The following is a 20,568-nucleotide window of genomic DNA, read 5'->3' as shown; positions in this document are numbered from 1 at the left end:
CCAATAGAAACTGAGTACCAATGCAGTGACTGTTCTGTCAAACCAATAGTGGCAGTGTATATGCGGGAACACTGCATTTCACTTTGATTGTGCCAGCGTGGGGTGTCTGTGCGAGCGGTGACAGAAACAAAATAAAGATAAACTTTGTGAGTATGGAAAATGTTTAATTGATAGGAGTACAGTTAATGGTGCCTGTCATTGTTAAAATGATTAAAACAGCGTATTTATGTCTAATATAGCTACTTAATTCGTTCGAATGTCGCATATAGCTGACGTTTTCATTAATGACTTGAGAAATGAGAATGGCAATTATTCATACACTGTTGGATTATGCTTTACTATGGTATTAACTAGCTGGGTTTAAAGTTATCTCCATTAGCTAACTTTATTTAGCTAGTTAGCTAGTTACCTATATGGGTAATTAGCAGGCTGGCTAGCTAGCTAGCTAGGCAACCATTTAAGAACGAATGCATTACTAGTCAACGAATTTGCAAAGGGAGACGTGGAAGGGCTCAATGTAACCGACTCATTTTAGCACGAATGCATCGATAAAAAAAAATAACTACGGTCAGGGCAGGTTACAATTGGAGGATGAACTTGCTGTAAAAATAAAATAAAAAAGACGGTGCGGGCGGTCGTTAACTCGGTTGTCAGGACCGGGACTAGCTCAAACTCTCTAGGCGGCGTTTTGCCTTCTCCCTACAGTTTTCAGCATTCGCTTTGCCCACAACTGGCTTGTATGAACTACAACCCCGACGCTATGTTTTTAAGGTTTAGTATTGTCAATCATCGCTTGTGACATAGCTTTCGAAGTATATGGCTCTTTCATCAGCAATAAGTAATCCTTCAATTAAAAAAGATAAACATACTGTAGCAGTTTTGCACAGGTCAATACAGCTATGGATGCCTCCATCTGACGAAACTTCCGCTATACACTTCCCGACTTAAAGCCGGTGTACACTACAAGATTTTGGCCACGATTTAGCTGTCCCAGACACTTTTGAGATCGAAGACAAAATACCGATGTAGTTGCCTACTCTCGGCGCGCGGCCGTCATTGACACTCTTAATGTAATCGAGTCAAATACGCAATCTGGGGGCTATGGTTCTTGTCTTTGAACAGTCAGACGTCCCTATATTTTTAAACAGGTTTGATGTTGTCGGCACAAAATCTGCAATGCTCTTGTGTGAGATGCGCAAAGACAAGTTGAGAACGTTTGTACTTGCCTTCAACCAAAGCAAAAGTGTCAAATCGGTACAGTCTGACGTTCACAAGCAATGTGTAATTCAAAATGTTGGCTAGAAATTTCAACACTGTATGGCAAGCGTGAATCCTGCCGACAACGATCTCTCTTGGGTTCCCGAGTGGCGCAGCGGTCTGAGGCACTGCATCTCAGTAGAAGAGGCGCAGGATTCACGCTTGCCATACAGAGTTGAAATATCTAGCCAACATTTTGAATTAAACATTGCTTGTGAACGTCAGACTGTACCGATTTGACACTTTTGCTTTGGTTGAAGGCAAGTACAAACGTTCTCAATTTTCTTTGCACATCTCACACGAGCATTGCAGATTTTGTGCCGATAACATCAAACCTGTAATAATTTGTTCTTAACTGACTTGCCTAGTTAAATAAAGGTTAAATATATATATATATATATGTATATATTTGTATATATATATATAATATATGTATATATTTTTTTGAAAGTCTGACTGAACGTTTAAGGTTGCTTTGAGCGACAGTTTGTAGCTACAAGTTTCGACAAGCCTCACGACCAAGTGAAGAATCTTGTAGTGTGTGACCACCAGCTGTGCCACGTCGTTTAGTGTGTGCACCGCTATGGTGGCCACACACACAAAAAAACTACTGGAAAGACGGTCGTTTAATGTAAGAGGCTTAGCGATGTTAGGATTTTGAAAGTCGTGTAGTGTCCACCAGTCTTTACACACAGGTGTTAGGAGCATGTAAGATAGCTAATTAGCACAGGTGGTCACCTCTTGGCTTCCACCTGTTTTCTCTAAACAAGCACTGTAGCATGGAGATATGGCATTGTGGGAATCAATTTAACCTTATTTTTTTTTTTAGATGTTTTTATTTTATTTCTGGCTGATATGAAAGAGAAGGTCCTTATGCTTTGGGGCTCTGAACAGAACTCCCCCATACAGAAGACGCCTTCATCCAATTACTCTTATATGTAATGGAACTGAGAGTCATGATCAAGGGCTAGACCAGGACATGCCATTGGCTGTTAACCCCCAGGGGAGACACATGGGAGGTAATCTGCACCAGCAGTGGAGTTTCCTGCATTATCAAGGATTCCACCTCAGGAAATAGGACCTCTGTTACCTTTTAATTGTGGCTGTGACATATGCTATATGTCCACACATGACTTGGTTTTACTTTAAAGTAATGACTAGCTAAGTAATCAAGTAATCTTTAAAAGTTTAAGATTGACTGGCAGGTGTAAATTAGGATTACTGTATACAGCAAAATGAAAATCCTACCTCAGGGGAGGGACAGGAAATTGCTTTAAAGGTAGTCATACAAAGAGGAGTGTTGTATTCATGTGGGATCTTCTCCTGCCTTCCAGCCAGGCCTGCTATGAAGCTTCAACATTGGTGAAGATAATGGGTCTAAGGCCTAGACAGACCCTGGGGCCAAACTTGTCATAAACATGCTGCATAGGCCTATCCAAGGATGTGGAAGGCAGCTGCAATTAGTGTTTTATAGGTCCAGTCAGGGATGTGCTGTAAAGTAAACATTGTTTTTACATGAATTTGGTTGAAGCTGATATTCAGTTTGCCCCAAAAAAAGAAGCAAAACCCATGTTTCCACCTGCTATTCCAGTGGAAGCAAGGACACAGAATAATTTAATTGAAACTTTAGTTTATTACCTACAGTATTCGGACCTGCCTACCCATACCTTCTCCCTTACCGGCATTTCATGTGTTTGTTCCTAACTGTTTTTCCACTGTCTGTGTGATCGTCAGTCCTTTCAGAATGGATTCTTTGTTGACTGCTGCTCAGATCCGTGAGAAATTCATCGACTTCTTCCGTCGCCATGAACACCAGTATGTCCACTCATCCGCCACCATACCTTTAGATGACCCCACACTGCTCTTCGCTAATGCTGGCATGAACCAGGTACGCAGCAATACTATCCCCTCCCCATACTTCTCCCCTGGCATGAACCAGGTACGCAGCAATACTATCCCCTCCCCATACTTCTCCCCTGACATGAACCATGTACGCAGCAATACTATCCCCTCCCCATACTTCTCCCCTGGCATGAACCAGGTACGCAGCAATACTATCCCTTCCCCCATACTTCTCCCCTGGCATGAACCAGGTACGCAGCAATACTATCCCTCCCCATACTTCTCCCCTGACATGAACCAGGTACGCAGCAATACTATCCCTTCCCCCATACTTCTCCCCTGGCATGAACCAGGTACGCAGCAATACTATCCCTTCCCCATACTTCTCCCCTGGCATGAACCAGGTACGCAGCAATACTATCCCCTCCCCATACTTCTCCCCTGGCATGAACCAGGTACGCAGCAATACTATCCCCTCCCCATACTTCTCCCCTGGCATGAACCAGGTATGCAGCAATACTATCCCCTCCCCATACTTCTCCCCTGGCATGAACCAGGTACGCAGCAATACTATCCCCTCCCCATACTTCTCCCCTGGCATGAACCAGGTACGCAGCAATACTATCCCTCCACCCATACTTCTCCCCTGGCATGAACCAGGTATGCAGCAATACTATCCCTTCCCCATACTTCTCCCCTGGCATGAACCAGGTACGCAGCAATACTATCCCTCCACCCATACTTCTCCCCTGGCATGAACCAGGTACGCAGCAATACAATCCCCTCCCCCATACTTCTCCCCTGGCATGAACCAGGTATGCAGCAATACTATCCCTTCCCCCATACTTCTCCCCTGGCATGAACCAGGTACGCAGCAATACAATCCCCTCCCCCATACTTCTCCCCTGGCATGAACCAGGTACGCAGCAATACTATCCCCTCCCCATACTTTCCCCCTGGCATGAACCAGGTATGCAGCAATACAATACCATACTTCTCCCCTGGCATGAACCAGGTACGCAGCAATACAATCCCCTCCCCCATACTTCTCCCCTGGCATGAACCAGGTATGCAGCAATACTATCCCTTCCCCCATACTTCTCCCCTGGCATGAACCAGGTACGCAGCAATACAATCCCCTCCCCCATACTTCTCCCCTGGCATGAACCAGGTACGCAGCAATACTATCCCCTCCCCATACTTTCCCCCTGGCATGAACCAGGTATGCAGCAATACAATACCATACTTCTCCCCTGGCATGAACCAGGTACGCAGCAATACAATCCCCTCCCCCATACTTCTCCCCTGGCATGAACCAGGTACGCAGCAATACTATCCCTTCCCCCATACTTCTCCCCTGGCATGAACCAGGTACGCAGCAATACAATCCCCTCCCCCATACTTCTCCCCTGGCATGAACCAGGTACGCAGCAATACTATCCTTCCCCCATACTTCTCCCCTGGCATGAACCAGGTACGCAGCAATACTATCCCTCCCCCCATACTTCTCCCCTGGCATGAACCAGGTACGCAGCAATACTATCCCTCCCCATACTTCTCCCCTGACATGAACCAGGTATGCAGCAATACTATCCCTCCACCCATACTTCTCCCCTGACATGAACCAGGTACGCAGCAATACTATCCCTCCCCCCATACTTCTCCCCTGGCATGAACCAGGTACGCAGCAATACTATCCCTCCCCATACTTCTCCCCTGACATGAACCAGGTACGCAGCAATACTATCCCTTCCCCCATACTTCTCCCCTGACATGAACCAGGTACGCAGCAATACTATCCCTTCCCCCATACTTCTCCCCTGGAATGAACCAGGTACGCAGCAATACAATCCCCTCCCCCATACTTCTCCCCTGGCATGAACCAGGTATGCAGCAATACAATCCCCTCCCCCATACTTCTCCCCTGGCATGAACCAGGTACGCAGCAATACTATCCCTCCCCCCATACTTCTCCCCTGACATGAACCAGGTACGCAGCAATACTATCCCTTCCCCCATACTTCTCCCCTGACATGAACCAGGTACGCAGCAATACTATCCCTTCCCCCATACTTCTCCCCTGACATGAACCAGGTATGCAGCAATACTATCCCTTCCCCCATACTTCTCCCCTGACATGAACCAGGTACGCAGCAATACTATCCCTTCCCCCATACTTCTCCCCTGACATGAACCAGGTACGCAGCAATACTATCCCTTCCCCCATACTTCTCCCCTGACATGAACCAGGTACGCAGCAATACTATCCCTTCCCCCATACTTCTCCCCTGGCATGAACCAGGTACGCAGCAATACTATCCCTCCCACCATACTTCTCCCCTGGCATGAACCAGGTACGCAGCAATACTATCCCTCCCCCCATACTTCTCCCCTGGCATAAACCAGGTACGCAGCAATACTATCCCTCCCCCCATACTTCTCCCCTGACATGAACCAGGTATGCAGCAATACTATCCCTCCACCCATACTTCTCCCCTGACATGAACCAGGTATGCAGCAATACTATCCCTCCACCCATACTTCTCCCCTGGCATGAACCAGGTACGCAGCAATACTATCCCTCCCCCCATACTTCTCCCCTGACATGAACCAGGTACGCAGCAATACTATCCCCTCCCCATACTTCTCCCCTGCAGGTCTGTTGAGAGTGTGGCTCTATTGGCTAATTAAAGCCTCAACTCAGTGGATGTGTCTTAGCATAGTGGAATATTACCCTCTGGGAGTGTATTGTTCTGAAAAAAAAGTCTCCTAAACTCACACATTCTGTCCGTATTTGAAGCTTTTTTCAGTTGCATGGAAAGAATAGACTATTTGAAGTATACTCATCCCAATTTAACGCTATCTTTCTTACCCACCCTCTCTCTTTGTCCACCTATCCAACCTCCCCTTCCAGTTCAAACCTATCTTCCTGAACACCATTGATCCGTCCCACCCCATGGCCAGACTCAAGCGTGCAGCTAACACACAGAAGTGCATCCGCGCTGGGGGCAAGCACAATGACCTGGATGATGTGGGCAAGGACGTGTACCACCACACCTTCTTTGAGATGCTGGGCTCCTGGTCCTTCGGAGACTACTTTAAAGTAAGTCATGGCGACCGGATGTTAGATACTGTAGTAGTCATCTCATCTGTAATGATGCAGCAACAAGTCTCTCAAGATAGTGTTTGCGTGTTGGGAAGATTAATTGATTGTCTATCTCTTATTTACTTTCCTGCTGTCTCCACTCCCTGCAGCACCTTGCTTGTACGATGGCCCTGGAGCTGCTGACTAAGGAATTTGGGATTCCCATCGAGCGTCTGTACGTAACCTACTTCGGGGGTCATGAAGAAGCTGGGCTGGATCCAGATCTGGAGTGTAAACAGATATGGCTGGACCTCGGGTGAGTGAGTTTCAGGAGTAGGAAATTCTTGTCAGATCGAATAGGGCTATTATATATCCAAATCTACTTGAATGAGTGAAATAGGCTGCACTCTTTCTATTCTTGTTATTGTGGTCAGTAACACTATGTGTTGGGTGATAACTCTCTCAGGGTACTGTTCCCTTTTCAAACCTCTAGATGCCACTTTGCTGGTTACAAAAACAGTCTTGTGAGAACAGTCATGTTTTCGCTCTGTGCCCGTGTTCCCTCCCAACCTGCTCCTACTGTAACCTCTCCCTTCTGAGTCTCACCTGGGAAGGATTTATTAGTCGGGTTCCATTGCAAAACGTTTCGTCATTTGCAACGGAAACCATTTAGCATTTACTTTAGGAACCAAATTGAAGCAAACGGTACCAAACAGGGTACCTTACATGAATTTTTCCAATAGAACCTCTAGTTTTTGTTGCAAAGTATTTTCCAACGGAATATGACTAATGAATACACCCCTGTTTTACCTGTGTCTCTTCTCTGGGTGACAGAATGGACGAGGCTCGTATTATACCCGGCAGCATGAAGGATAATTTCTGGGAGATGGGGGACACAGGTCCTTGTGGGCCCTGCAGTGAGATCCACTTTGACCGCATCGGGGGGAGAGATGCTGCCCACCTGGTCAATATGGACGACCCCAATGTGCTGGAGATTTGGAACCTGGTGTTCATCCAGTACAACAGGTAATGAATTTATAAATAGCTGTAAAATATGTGACTGACTGGCTCGATTGGGTCTCATGTAGCAAAATCTTTTTTTTTTTTTTTTGTTTTTTTTTTTTACATTGGATAAAAGTAGACTCAGAGCTAGAAATAGTTGAGGAACAAATGGGAAAGTAACTCTGCTTTGAAAGTTGATAAACTTGTTACCCCACTTTTGAGGAAATTGTCCTTGAATGTTTTGGTACACCTACTGGAGAGCTCTTCTTTGTCTACACCCATTTAGCAACGTTCCAGCTTCTTAAGCCCCATCCATCTCTTTAAGGATTCACTTGTGAGTCCATGTGCTTAACAGTGAGTACGGTAGTGTACAACCAAAGATTTCAAGACTAAACGCTGGTTTATACTACATTTATCGACATGTCTGTATACAGTTGTCGCAGTGACATCATGAACATTCTATTGTCGTCCGACATCAAACTTGTCGTTATGAAAAAGTATAAACACAAAAACGACAGGCTGCATGACATCAGCAGCCTGGTGGTCCAAAATAGCATAACTGGTGTATTTTAAAGCCAATAAACCCACCCTTTTAAAAATGAATTTGGTATGTAGTGAATTCGGAAACTATTCAGACCACTTGACTTTTTCCACATTGTTACATTACAGCCTTATTCTAAAATGGATTAAATAAATAAAAACATCTCAAATCTACACACTACCCCATAATGAAAAAGTGAAACATGTTTTTAGATTTTTTTTGCAAATGTATAAAAAAAAAAAATACCTTTTTTACTAACATGTTCAGGCCCTCTGCTATGAGACTCAAAATTGAGCTCTGATGCATCCTGTTTCCATTGATCATCCTTGATGTTTCTACAACTTGATTGGAGTCAACCTGTGGTAAATTCAATTGATTGGACTTGATTTGGAAAGGCACACACCTGTCTATATAAAGGTCCCTTTGTTGACAGTGCATGTCAGAGCAAAAACCAAGCCATGAGGTCGGAGGAATTGTCCGTGGAGCTTCGAGACAGGATTGTGTCGAGGCACAGATCTGGGGAAGGGTACCAAAACATTTCTGTAGAATTGAAGGTCCCCAAGAACACAGTGGCCTCCATTATTTTTAAATGGAAGAAGTTTGGAACCACCAAGACTCTTCCGAGAGCTGGCCGCCCGTCCAAACTGAGCAATCAGGGGATAAGGGCCTTGGTCTGGGAGGTGACCAAGAACCCGATGGTCACTCTGACAGAGCTCCAGAGTTCCTCTGTGGAGATGGGAGAACCTTCCAGAAGAACATCCATCTCTGCAGCACTCCACCAATCAGGCCTTTATGGTAGAGCAGCCAGACCGAAGCCACTCCTCAGTAAAAGGCACATGACAGCCCGCTTGGAGTTTGCCAAAAGGCACCTAAAGGACTTCGACCATGAGAAACAAGGTTCTCTGGTCTGATGAAACCAAGATTGAACTCTTTTGCCTGAATGCCAAGCGTCAAATCTGGAGGAGACCTGGCACCGTCCCTACGGTGAAGCATGGTTGCGGCAGCATCATGCTGTGGGATTGTTTTTCAGCGGCAGGGACTGGTAGACTAGTCAGGATCGAGGGAAAGATGAACGGAGCAAAGAACAGAGAGATCCTTGAGGAAAAAGTGCTCCAGAGCACGCAGGATCTCAGACTGGGATGAAGGTTCACCTTCCAACAGGACAACGACCCTAAGCACACAGCCAAGGCAACGCAGGAGTGGCTTCGGGACAAGTCTCTGAATGTCCTTGAGTGGCCCAGCCAGAGCCCGGACTTGAACCTGATCGAACATCTCTGGAGAGACCTGAAAAAAGCTGTGCAGCGACACTCCCCATCCAACCTGACAGAGGTTGAGATGATCTACAGAGAAGAATGGGAGTAACTCCCTAAATACAGATGTGCCAAGATTGTACCCAAGAACACTCAAGGTTATAATTGCTGCCAAAGGTGCTTCAACAAAGTACTGAGTGAAGGGTCTGAATACTTATGTAAAAAAAATATATATATATACACTTGAAAAATTCTAACCTGTTTTCGCTTCGTCATTATGTGGTATTGTGTGGAGATTGATGAGGGAATTATAAAAATAATCAATTTTAGAATAAGGCTGTAATGTAACAAAATGTGGAAAAAGTCACGGTCTGAATACTTTCCAAATGCACTATGTCAATCCAGCAAACCAGGCAACTTTCTAAACAATGTTTTTGTTAGTTTGTAGCTTGTAAGCTAGCTAGTAACGTTAAGTTAGTTGACTAGCCAGTTTTAATAATGACCATATCCTATAGCTGACAACGTCTTAACTTTACAGGAAAATGCGCCTCCCGGGCGGCGCAGTGGTTTAAGGCACTGCATCGCAGTGCTAGCTGTGCCACCATAGATTCTGGGTTCGAGCCCAGGCTCTGTCGCAGCCGGCCGCAACCGAGAGGTCCAGCGTCGTCCGGGTTAGGGAGGGTTTGGCCGGTAGGGATATCCTTGTCTCACTAGTGACTCCTGTGGCTGGCCGGGTGCAGTGCACGCTGACCAGGTCGCCAGGTGTACGGTGTTTCCTCCGACACATTGGTGCGGCTGGCTTCCGGGTTGGATGTGCATTGTGTCAAGAAGCAGTGCGGCTAGGTTGGGTTGTGTTTCGGAGGACGAATGGCTCTCGACCTTCGCCTCTCCCGAGTCCGTACGGGAGTTGCAGCAATGAGACCAGACTGTAACTACTACCAATTGGATACCATGAAATTGGGGAGGAAAAGGAAAAAAAATAACTTTACTGGAAAATGAACTCACAACATCATTATTTACAAGTTAATTGGTGAGCTAATTACAGAAATTAGCTTACGGTTGAGAGTGTGACGAAGTAAAAGCAGGTCATTCTCCCTGAGAATTTTTAAAAACTTGGACACTCTCGTTGGCCTAACGTTATATCCTAATTTGACTTTGGTGCAGGTCATGTTCTTTTTTTGTCACATGTACAGGATACAGAAGCTGTAAACAGTACAGTGAAATGGTTACTTGCATAGTGGAGTCTTTTTGGTTTAGACATGTAGCTAGCTAAACAATGAACCATAATCCAAACTTTATGAATCTACAGGTAGCTAAATATAACTAGCTAAAATTAGGCTATAACTAGCAAGGCTCTGAGATATGAATAATATTACTACGCAGATCATACACATAATGTTAGCTAGCGAGCAGCCAGCTAACGCTATCTAGCTAACAGTACACTTTAACTTGAAATGAAAACAACTTTCTGACAAAATGAGAAACGTATAATATCTGAAAAATGTAGCTAGCTAGACTCTTACCTGTATACATGGATGGACACTTCTCCCTCTGTCACGGATTCCATGGTTGCCCTTAGTTTGAAAATGTAATCCGGAGACAGGTGTTTTTTTTTTTCATGGATAAACCAACTAGGCTTGTAATTTTACAATTGTATTTGTATTTACAGATGGCATACAAGTTTGTTATTAAGGCACATGAAAGTTCCCATGTTCCAGAAAGCATTTCTGCCATACATTTTGAAAAATGTTTTTACGTTCAAATGTATGTCCTGTAAAGTAGTGACGTGCGACACACCTAGTTTCCTGAAACGAATGAGAGTATTGTGTTCAATTCAAGTCCTGTGTAATGCACATGCAGATGGGCGTAGATGCATGATCTGACTGAACCTCTTCCTCACCAGGGAGTCTGAGACAGAGCTGAAGCCCCTGCCTAAGAAGAGCATTGATACAGGCATGGGTCTGGAGCGTCTGGTCTCTGTGCTGCAGAATAAGATGTCCAACTACGACACAGACCTTTTCATCCCCTACTTCCAGGCCATCCAGAAGGCAAGCACCACTACCAAACACTATTTACCATTACTCTCTGGGTGCTCTGAATGACCTGTCTGACAGTACCAATGTGGTTTTCTGAACAGGGTACAGGAGCCAGGGACTACACAGGAAAGGTTGGTGTTGAGGACGTAGATGGCATTGACATGGCCTACCGTGTCCTGGCTGACCACGCCCGCACCATCACCATTGCCCTCTCTGACGGGGGCAGGCCAGACAACACAGGGAGAGGGTGAGCCCCTTTTAACTGTCTGGCTGACTGTCTTTGGTCTATGTTTGTGTGAACATCAATCTCTTAATGTGCACATGTTAACCTTCTCCCTCTGTGTTTAGATATGTGTTGAGGAGGATCCTGCGTCGTGCTGTGAGGTACTCTCACGAGAAGCTGGGTGCTCAGAAAGGCTTCTTTGCTACCCTAGTTGACGTGGTGGTAGAGTCCCTGGTAAGAAAGTCATCCCACTCTTCATGTTATTCACCATCTCTCCTTCTGTCTTAGTCCTTTCCTGTTTTCCTCTGCTGTCCCCTCGAAGGTGGAAAAATGTGTCATTCTGGCCTTGAGCAAGGCAGTTAACTCCCAACAACAACTGCTCCCAGGACGGTTGACGGTGATTTAAAGCAGCAACCCGCACCAACCTGATTGACGGGTTGGGTTAAATGTGGAAGATACATTTCAGTTGTACGTCTGACTAGGTATCCCCTTTCCCTCTCCAGGGCGATGCCTTCCCTGAGCTGAAGAAAGACCCAGACATGGTAAAGGACATCATCAACGAGGAAGAGGAGCAGTTCCTCAAGACACTCAGCAGGGGGCGAAAGATCCTGGACAGAAAGATCCAGAGTCTGGGAGACAGCAAGACCATCCCTGGTACTGAATGGCTACATTAGCAAATTGGATTAATTAGAAACATTTACCTTGTTGTCAAAACAGAATGTTTTTTTAAAACCCTTTTTCTCTTTTCTCCCTGTGAAGGTGACACTGCCTGGTTGCTGTATGACACATACGGTTTTCCCCTGGATCTCACTGCCCTAATTGCTGAGGAGAGGGGGATGATGGTGGATGTTGCTGCTTTTGAGGAGGAGAAGAAGGCTGCCCAGGTGAGAGTAGAGAAATGGTGACCAGTAGAAAAGATGGAGCCTTGGATTGGCATGGAATTGATGTGGATTTTTGATGTGCCTGTGAAGGTGGGAAATGTACTGCTTTGTGAATGTATACAGACATGAATGCTTTCCTCTCTGTCAGCATTTCTCAGTCAGTATTGCACTGTAAGTGACAAGTGCCTTCTTCTGCTTATTAGATAAATCAGTATTTACAATACATTACAGCTCCATTACTTGCAGTGTTAATTCATACTGAAAAGCTCCATTCCATGTTGAGTGAAGGTCCAAATCACTTCAATAATGTCATGATATCAGGGCTAAACATGCCATTTGGCTTTCTATCTAAATAATGAGTATGATGTTTCAACATAATGAATGACTGATTCATCATTGGTGTAAAGTTAGTTGTAGGTTTATTCAATGTAAATAGAAAGGGGGTTGGGCTGACTCATCCATGTCCCTCCCACTCAGGTTAAGTCCCAGGGGAAGGGCTCTGGGGATGAGGACCACATCATGCTGGACATTTATGCCATCGAGGACCTTCGCAACAAAGGCATCGCTGCTACTGACGACGCACTCAAGTACAGCTACAGTGCTGACGACAGCGGCAAATATGGTGAGAGACGCAAATAAAATGAGCTCAGTTTTATTAACCAACTCAGAAAGATGGTTTGCTTGTTATTTATTCAAATCGCTTTCTCGCTTGTGTCTGTTTTAATCCCTGTATATTTCTCTGTGGTTGTCACAGTGTTTGAGCAGGCTGTGGGCACGGTGCTGGCTCTGAGGAGGGAGCGTGCCTTTGTGGATGAGGTGACGACAGGGCAGGAGTGTGGGGTTCTGCTGGACAAGACTTCGTTCTATGCGGAGCAGGGAGGACAGAGCTTCGACGAGGGCTACATGCTGAGAGAGGACGACTCTGTAGATGATGTAAGGACCTACAGGGAGGACAGACGGGCCAGTTGTAAAAGCCATATTAGACATGAATGTTGGCAGCAGGTAGCCTAGCGGTTAAGAGCGTTAGGCCAGTAGCCGGAAGGTCACTGGTTCGAATCCCCACTAGGTGGAATGTCTGTCGATGTGCCCTTGAGCAAGGCACTTAATCCTAATTGCTCTAAGTCCCTCTGGATAAGAACGTCTGCTAAATGACTGTAATGTAATTCTCTGTCTCCCTCTCACACCACATTTACTCCCTTCCTCAGAGGATGGAGTTCACAGTGAAGAACACTCAGGTTCGGGGTGGATACGTGCTGCATGTAGGAACGGTTTACGGCACTCTGAAGGTTGGAGATAACGTCATTCTGCATGTGGATGAGGTAATGCATCACTCAGAAGTACATTTTAATGACTCAATTTTGTGATCTTTTCTTAACTGCCTTGGTATTGAAAAGTCATTACATCTCTACTGTCCAACCACCCGCCACCCCCCGTCTCCCAGGCTCGTCGTAGGCCCATCATGAGTAACCACACTGCCACCCACATCCTCAACTTTGCCCTGAGGGAGGTCCTGGGAGAGGCTGACCAGCGTGGCTCCCTGGTGGCTCCTGACCGCCTGCGCTTTGACTTCACCGCCAAAGGTGCCCTGAGCACAGAAGAGGTGCGACGCACAGAGGAGATTGCCTGCACAATGATCCGCGATGCAAAGGTGAGAGGTCATAGGTCACTGAAAGTATGAGTAGGGGGTATGTTAATTTCTGTTTGATCAAGTGTTGTTTTTACACTGAGCTCTTTGGTTGCTGGTGTTATTGATCTAGGGCCTGTTGGCTATTGTTCTATTTGAGTATTGACTTGAGTATTGACCTTGACTGTTTCCTTGCCTTATTGCACCTTAACATTCTGTATCGTCTCCTGTTTTCTTTTATACACTGTCACCCCAAGGCTACTGTCATCCTTTTCTCCTCCTCACAGAATGCACTGTTTTCAAGCGTGTATTACCAAGTCACGACATCAGCTCTTTCTGTCTCTCTACAGCCTGTCTATGCCATGGATACCCCCCTGGCAGCAGCTAAAGCCATCCAGGGTCTACGTGCTGTGTTTGATGAGACCTACCCTGACCCGGTGCGTGTGGTGTCCATTGGCATCCCCGTGGCTGACCTCCTGGCTGACCCCAGCAGCGCTGCCGGCTCCCTGACCTCCATCGAGTTCTGCGGAGGAACGTGAGTACACAGTGTTAAGTTCATGTTTTAAGTATCCCTATATTTCTGTGATTACGGGGCTATCACTCAGTCAAGAGTGCGCATGCGCAGGAAGTCTGTTGGTTGATGGACCTAGCCTTGAGTGTAATGGCTACCTTGTAGTGTGTTCATATAGTATAGTAAACTTTGTTAAACTGGAACCTTGTCGTTGTGTCATTTCGAGTTAACATTGGTAGCAGAGGATGGCTTCTAACTACAACGTGCCACCTCGCTTCGACGAGAAGAGGTCGTACGAAAGTTGGAAAAATGAACTGGGAATCTGGACACGCGTTACTAATCTGGACGTGAAAAAGCAAGCACTTGCGGTGGTATTATCGCTCGAGGGAAGAGCGAGAGATACACTGGAAATATCCGTAGAGGATTTGAACAAGGATGACGGTATGGGAACTTTGATCACAGCACTGGATTCTAGATTTCTTAAAGAAGAGAAAGACCGTGCCTATGAGGCATATTCAAACTTTGACAGTGTTACGAGAGATATTTCGGTTGCAATGACGGACTACATCATTGATTTCAAACAGAGGTACAATAGAATGCGCAAGTACGACATGGTTCTCCCAGATGCAGTGTTAGGGTTCAAGTTGCTAGACACTGCTTGTCTAGATGGTAGGGAGAAACAGTTGGCTTTGACTGCTTGTACTGTGCTGACTTTTGCATCTATGAAGTCGGCACTAAAAAGAATATTTGGTGAAAAGACGTCTGTCGCGCCAATAACAGATGGAATGCAAGTGAGTGACGCAGCATATTACACGGAGCAGCAGAGAAAAGGCGCCAACAAGTCACGTTCTCAAGACAACCAGAAGAGGGCGCCATTTCCCGGCACAAATCCACTGGACAAATATGGAAGGAGATCAAAATGTGCTATTTGTCAAAGCACTTACCATTGTGTTGAAGACTGCCCTCATAAAAATGAACAAGTTAAACTAACAGAGGAAAATGTAAACACAGAGATAGAGCAGTGTAACATTACTGTTTTCAAATGAATCTGCTTCTGATACTGAGATTTTTATAGTTGAATCCTTAGGATCTGCTGTGATTGATACTGCATGTACACGGACAGTGTGTGGTGCAAAATGGCTTGATAGCTATGTCAGTGAACTAAATATGAAAGAAGTACAAAATATGATTGACACACCAAGCAACAGAGCTTTCAAATTTGGAGATGGGAGAATTGTCCATTCTACCAAGAGAGTTAAGATACCAGCAAAAATTGGTCAGACTAAGTGTCACATTGAAACAGAGGTGGTCCCTACAGATATCCCCTTACTATTAAGCAAAGCTTCCCTCAAGAAGGCAGAGGCTGTACTAGACATAAAAAATGACAAGGCAGTGATGTTTAAACAACCAGTGACTCTTGAACTTACTACCTCAGGCCACTATTGTGTAAACATTTTAGACAAAGACATCACACAGAGTCCATGCAAAAATGAGATTCTGACTGACACAGAGAACATGAGCACTAAAGAAAAACACAAAGTATTGTTAAAGCTTTACAAACAGTTTGGACATGATACAGTTGACAGACTTCAGAAGTTACTCAGCAGTTCAGGGAATAATGATGATGAGAAGTACGAAACTGGAAACCAAGTGTACTACAAACGAGTTGACTGTCACGAGTGGAAAGGACCAGGAGTAGTCATTGGCCAAGATGGTGTGGTGATATTTGTGCGGCACGGAGGCATGATTGTCAGGGTGCATCACTCAAGATTGCGGAAAGTAAATGATCAACAAGATAGAGCGGCTGTTGCTGAGAATCAGTCTCCTAATGAAAAGGACACAGTAACAGACACAAACCTACCAGATGTCGCATCCAATGATATGGACACTGAAACTGACACAGGAAATGGAGCAGAGACCTTCAACCATGCCACAGGTAATACTGTTGAGCGTTCAAATGAGGAAAACATTCAACAACAGCCACATGTGTTAAGAGAACATGGTTGTTCCAATCTGAATACTGGACAAACTGTTGAATACATGGACAGAGAAAGTGGTATTCCACATACAGCAACCGTCATTGGACGAGCAGGAAAAGTAAAACACAAGAACTGGTACAACTTGCAGTACTCTGAACCAGCTACACTTTCTGGTACAACAGGGTCAGCTGACCTGCCACTTGTAGATAATATCAGAATTGAACCAATGGAAAATCGAGAAAAACAGAATGACATTCAAAATGATGATGTACTTGAAACAAAGGATGTGTCATTTGACTCAGCTAAGCTAGATGAGCTCAGTAATTGGAGGAAAATTGAGTGTTTGAGGAAGTCAAAGACATTGGCCAAAAATGCGTCTCAACAAGGTGGGTGTGTACCCTTAAAGAATCCTTAACTGGAATAGTGCCCAAAGCACGTCTAGTGGCTAGAGGTTTTGAGGAGCTGGCTGCTAAAGAACTCCCAAAAGACTCACCAACATGCGCCTCAGAGTCACTCAGATTGCTGATGTCAGTGATCTGCCAGAAAAAATGGAAACTTAATTCCATAGACATCAAATCTGGATTTTTGCAGGGAACAGAGCTGTCAAGGGACATTCACATCCGACCTCCGCCCGAAGCTAAAAGCGAAGGAACACTGTGGAAACTAAAAAAGTGTGTGTATGGACTAGCAGATGGATCACTCTACTGGTACAACAAAGTCAAGGCAACAATGCTGAATACAGGTGGAAAAATGTCACAAGTGGATCCTGCAGTCTTCTATTGGCTTGATCAAGACTGCAATGTGACTGGAGTACTTGCCTGTCATGTTGATGACTTTATCTGGGGTGGCTCACAGACCTTTGCTTCAACTGTGACTCCACACCTCAAAGCTGTTTTCTAGGTTGGCCGTGAGGAGCATAATCATTTTTGTTATGTTGGCATAGAGTTTATTACAGTTGATGGAAAAATACTGATGCAACAGGAGAGCTATATCAAGAATCTTCAACCCATCCACATGGATTCTTCAAGAGCCGTACAAAGGAATTCCCCTCTGTGGAATTGAAGCTGGTCAATTGAGGTCAAAGATAGGACAAATTTTATGGGCTGCGAGACAGAGTAGACCTGGTTTGATGGTTGCAACTTGGCATCTAACACAAAACACGCCACTGTACAAACCATTCATGAGGCAAACAAAGTTGTTCGTAAACTGAAATCACAACAAAGGACTTTAAAGTTTCAGCATGTTGGAAAACTAGTTGTCTTCAGTGATGCTTCGCTAGGTTAACACTGGTGGGACAAAACGGCACTTCCTACCTGTAGTTTGTGTCACTGACAACTACTCGTTAGTTGATGCTGTGAAGTCAACCAAGTCTGTCACAGAGAAAAGACTTTGAGATTAGCAGCATTTCTGTGATTACGGGGCTATCACTCAGTCAAGAGTGCGCATGCGCAGGAAGTCTGTTGGTTGATGGACCTAGCCTTGAGTGAAATGGCTACCTTGTAGTGTGTTCATATAGTATAGTAAACTTTGTTAAACTGGAACCTTGTCGTTGTGTCATTTCGAGTTAAAACACAGCTCCCCTTTCAGTTGCTTTGCACAATTACATCTCATGATTCAGAAATACAGAGATGTTGTTTGAGAATTTACTGTGAGATTGTTGCTCGGTTCTATTCTGTACATTCTATCTGTAACTTCAGGCACTTGCGGAACTCTGGCCATGCTGCACCTTTTGTCATTGTGTCAGAGGAGGCGATCGCCAAGGGAATCCGCCGTATCGTCGCAGTGACAGGAGCAGAAGCACAGAAGGTGAGAGGACAGAAAGGTTCCCAACCATTACTGGATGCTTGACATTTGTGTTCTTCATTATACTACAGGTTCTTAGTCAAATCACTGGGTGATGATTGGTATAGGTATCACTCTTTCATAACCGCTATTTACTCAACGGTAACTGACTAACTTGAATCCTGTCCCCACCCTGCTCTGTTCAGGCCCACAGGAAAGCAGATGCTCTGAGGCAGTCTCTGTCTGCTCTGGGGGAGAAGGTGAAGGTTCAGACCGCCCCTAATAAAGACGTGCAGAAGGAAATCGCTGACATGACAGAGGTGAGAGCTGTCGCAGAACATCCAGCCCTTAATGAGCCGTGTCTATCTGCGTGTTTACTTACTATGTCTCTGTTCTGTGTTGCAGTTTCTGGGCATGGCAGTGATCTCCCAGTGGCAGAAGGATAAGATGAGGGAGGCCCTGAAGGGCTTGAAGAAGACCATGGATGACCTGGACCGTGCCAGCAAGGCTGATGTCCAGAAAAGGGTAAGAGAGAGGGGCCAGACATGGGGTTTAGGGGGGGGGTAAGAGAGAGGGGCCAGACATGGGGTTTCGGGGGGGGGGGGGGGGGGGTGTAAGAGAGAGGGGCCAGACATGGGGTTTCGGGGGGGGGGGGGGGGGGTGGTGGTGTAAGAGAGAGGGGCCAGACATGGGGTTTAGGGGGGTGGGTAAGAGAGAGGGGCCAGACATGGGGTTTCGGGGGGGGGGGGGGGGTAAGAGAGAGGGGCCAGACATGGGGTTTCGAGGGGGGGGGGGGGGGGTGTAAGAGAGAGGGGCCAGACTTGGGGGTTGGTGGAGTTTTCTTTTTTTATTAGGTGAAGGGATACTACATGTCATAGAAACTGATGTACTATCTAGGCTGTGTAGTTGGGGAGTATGCAGGTCATTCTGTATGAATGGTGCTTTCCTCATGTTCTCTGGTTCAGCTGGTCTTTAATTGCTATATTCTCTCTGCCTCCCCTCCCCCAGGTTCTTGAAAAGACCAAGGAGATGATTGACAGCAGCCCTAACCAGCCGCTGGTAGTCATGGAGATGGAAAGTGGAGCCTCTGCCAAGGTAACAACAGCATCATTTTCTCTCCTCTACAGCCAACCCTACCACTGTGGAGAATTACAACACACCATGGCACAGATTATCCCTAAATTCGAATCAGACATTTATGTCTAATTCCACTTCTATTTTCTAACCCTTTCACTGTGTAATTTTGTGTCCCAGGCTCTGAATGAGTCTCTGAAGCTGCTGAAGACCCAGTCCCCCCAGACTGCTGCTATGCTCTTCACCGTAGATAACGATGCTGGAAAGATCATCTGTTTATGCCAGGTGCCCCAGGTAAACCATGTGCTCAACCTGTGTGTTTACATCCATTCACAGATTAGCTCCTTATTTGTGCTTAATGCAATAACCTTCATTTTTTGTTGGGACAGTATCTTATCTGTTGACTTTCTCCTCTACCAGGATGTTGCCAACCGGGGTCTGAAGGCCAGTGAGTGGGTGCAGGAGCTCTGCCCTCTGATGGATGGCAAAGGTGGTGGCAAGGATATGTCTGCCCAGGCAACTGGCAGGAACACACACTGCATAGAGGAGGCACTGCAGATGGCCAACCAGTTTGCCCAACTTAAACTGAGTAAAAATGAATAGAGAGGAGGAGGCTGGGGTGTGGTGAATGATTATGGGGAAAGATCCCTCGATCCAACCCCACCATCCCCACTGGAATGTTCCAGCTCTGTTCTCTGTGACTCTGAACTGGACATCCAGAAAATTGTATAGTAACATTCACCCATCCAAAGGTTAGAAAGGGAAGCAGATACAAGAGCCCTCTTTCTCTGAAAGAGATGCATCTGCAATTTTAAGGAGGATAACATGGTTTTGATCCATGCACAATTTGATTGGTCCCTGCAAGATCTGTGGTCGAAGGATTAGGTGATCAAATGATTGATAGGTGTACGAGGAGGCTACCCCCAACATCCTTACCTGATCTGTCTTCCCACTTTAACTAATGATGAAAATGCTCAACGGTGAACTGCTTCAGTTCATTGCTTGTTTCTCTCTATTTCATTGGCCTCTCCCATGTCATTGTGTTTCACTTCCCCCTCCCTGACTGGGGAGATGTGGTCTCTGCAGACTGTCTTTCCTGCCAGTTGTAACGTACATTCACAACAGCAATCTTGGCACCTGTCAGCGCCACCAGCTGTGTAACAGTTTTGTCTGGCATCTTAATATTAATGTAGTCAATTAATAATGAATTAAATAAATGGGTGACATGACATTGTCAATTCTGTGAAATGCATTTTATTGCCACTTATGAATGCGTTGTGATGTTCATGTCTTGATGAATTCCATGTTGTGGAATAAAAATACTGAAAACACTTGATTTCTTAATTTCTCCTACTAGTATTTAGAACTGTCTTCTCCTGTAGTTCATAGGTGATGGTCTGATGCTAGGTAACGATGTCCAGCATTAGTACAAGGGCTGACGTGTTGTAAGTGCTCTCTTACTGCCCCATTGTAGAAAAGAC

The 20,568-nt window shown here is 45.5% G+C and overlaps 1 protein-coding gene across 2 annotated transcripts; it reads left to right on the top strand.

The window, feature by feature from the left end:
* The first annotated feature begins 62 nt into the window (after positions 1-62).
* On the top strand, positions 63-20,416 carry aars1 (alanyl-tRNA synthetase 1). Of its 2 annotated transcripts, XM_039017449.1 has the most exons (21): positions 63-146; positions 2,992-3,145; positions 6,014-6,202; positions 6,355-6,500; positions 7,019-7,210; positions 10,881-11,025; positions 11,115-11,260; positions 11,362-11,470; positions 11,740-11,890; positions 11,996-12,120; positions 12,595-12,739; positions 12,872-13,050; positions 13,323-13,436; positions 13,559-13,765; positions 14,092-14,276; positions 17,929-18,037; positions 18,220-18,333; positions 18,419-18,538; positions 19,022-19,108; positions 19,268-19,381; positions 19,508-19,690. In XM_039017449.1, exons 2-21 carry the CDS (start codon positions 3,002-3,004, stop codon positions 19,688-19,690), a joined length of 2,904 nt encoding a protein of 967 aa, XP_038873377.1. In that variant the 5' UTR covers positions 63-146; positions 2,992-3,001. The 2 variants fall into 2 exon arrangements, with proteins under 2 accessions (XP_038873377.1, XP_038873378.1); XM_039017450.1 differs by lacking the exon at positions 63-146 and having other exon boundaries at positions 3,002-3,145; positions 19,508-20,416.
* Positions 20,417-20,568: the final 152 nt, after the last annotated feature.

Source organism: Salvelinus namaycush, chromosome 21 (assembly GCF_016432855.1).
Source record: "Salvelinus namaycush isolate Seneca chromosome 21, SaNama_1.0, whole genome shotgun sequence".
In the NCBI taxonomy this organism is placed as follows: Eukaryota; Metazoa; Chordata; class Actinopteri; order Salmoniformes; family Salmonidae; genus Salvelinus; species Salvelinus namaycush.
This window is presented reverse-complemented; position numbering and strand designations above follow the sequence as displayed.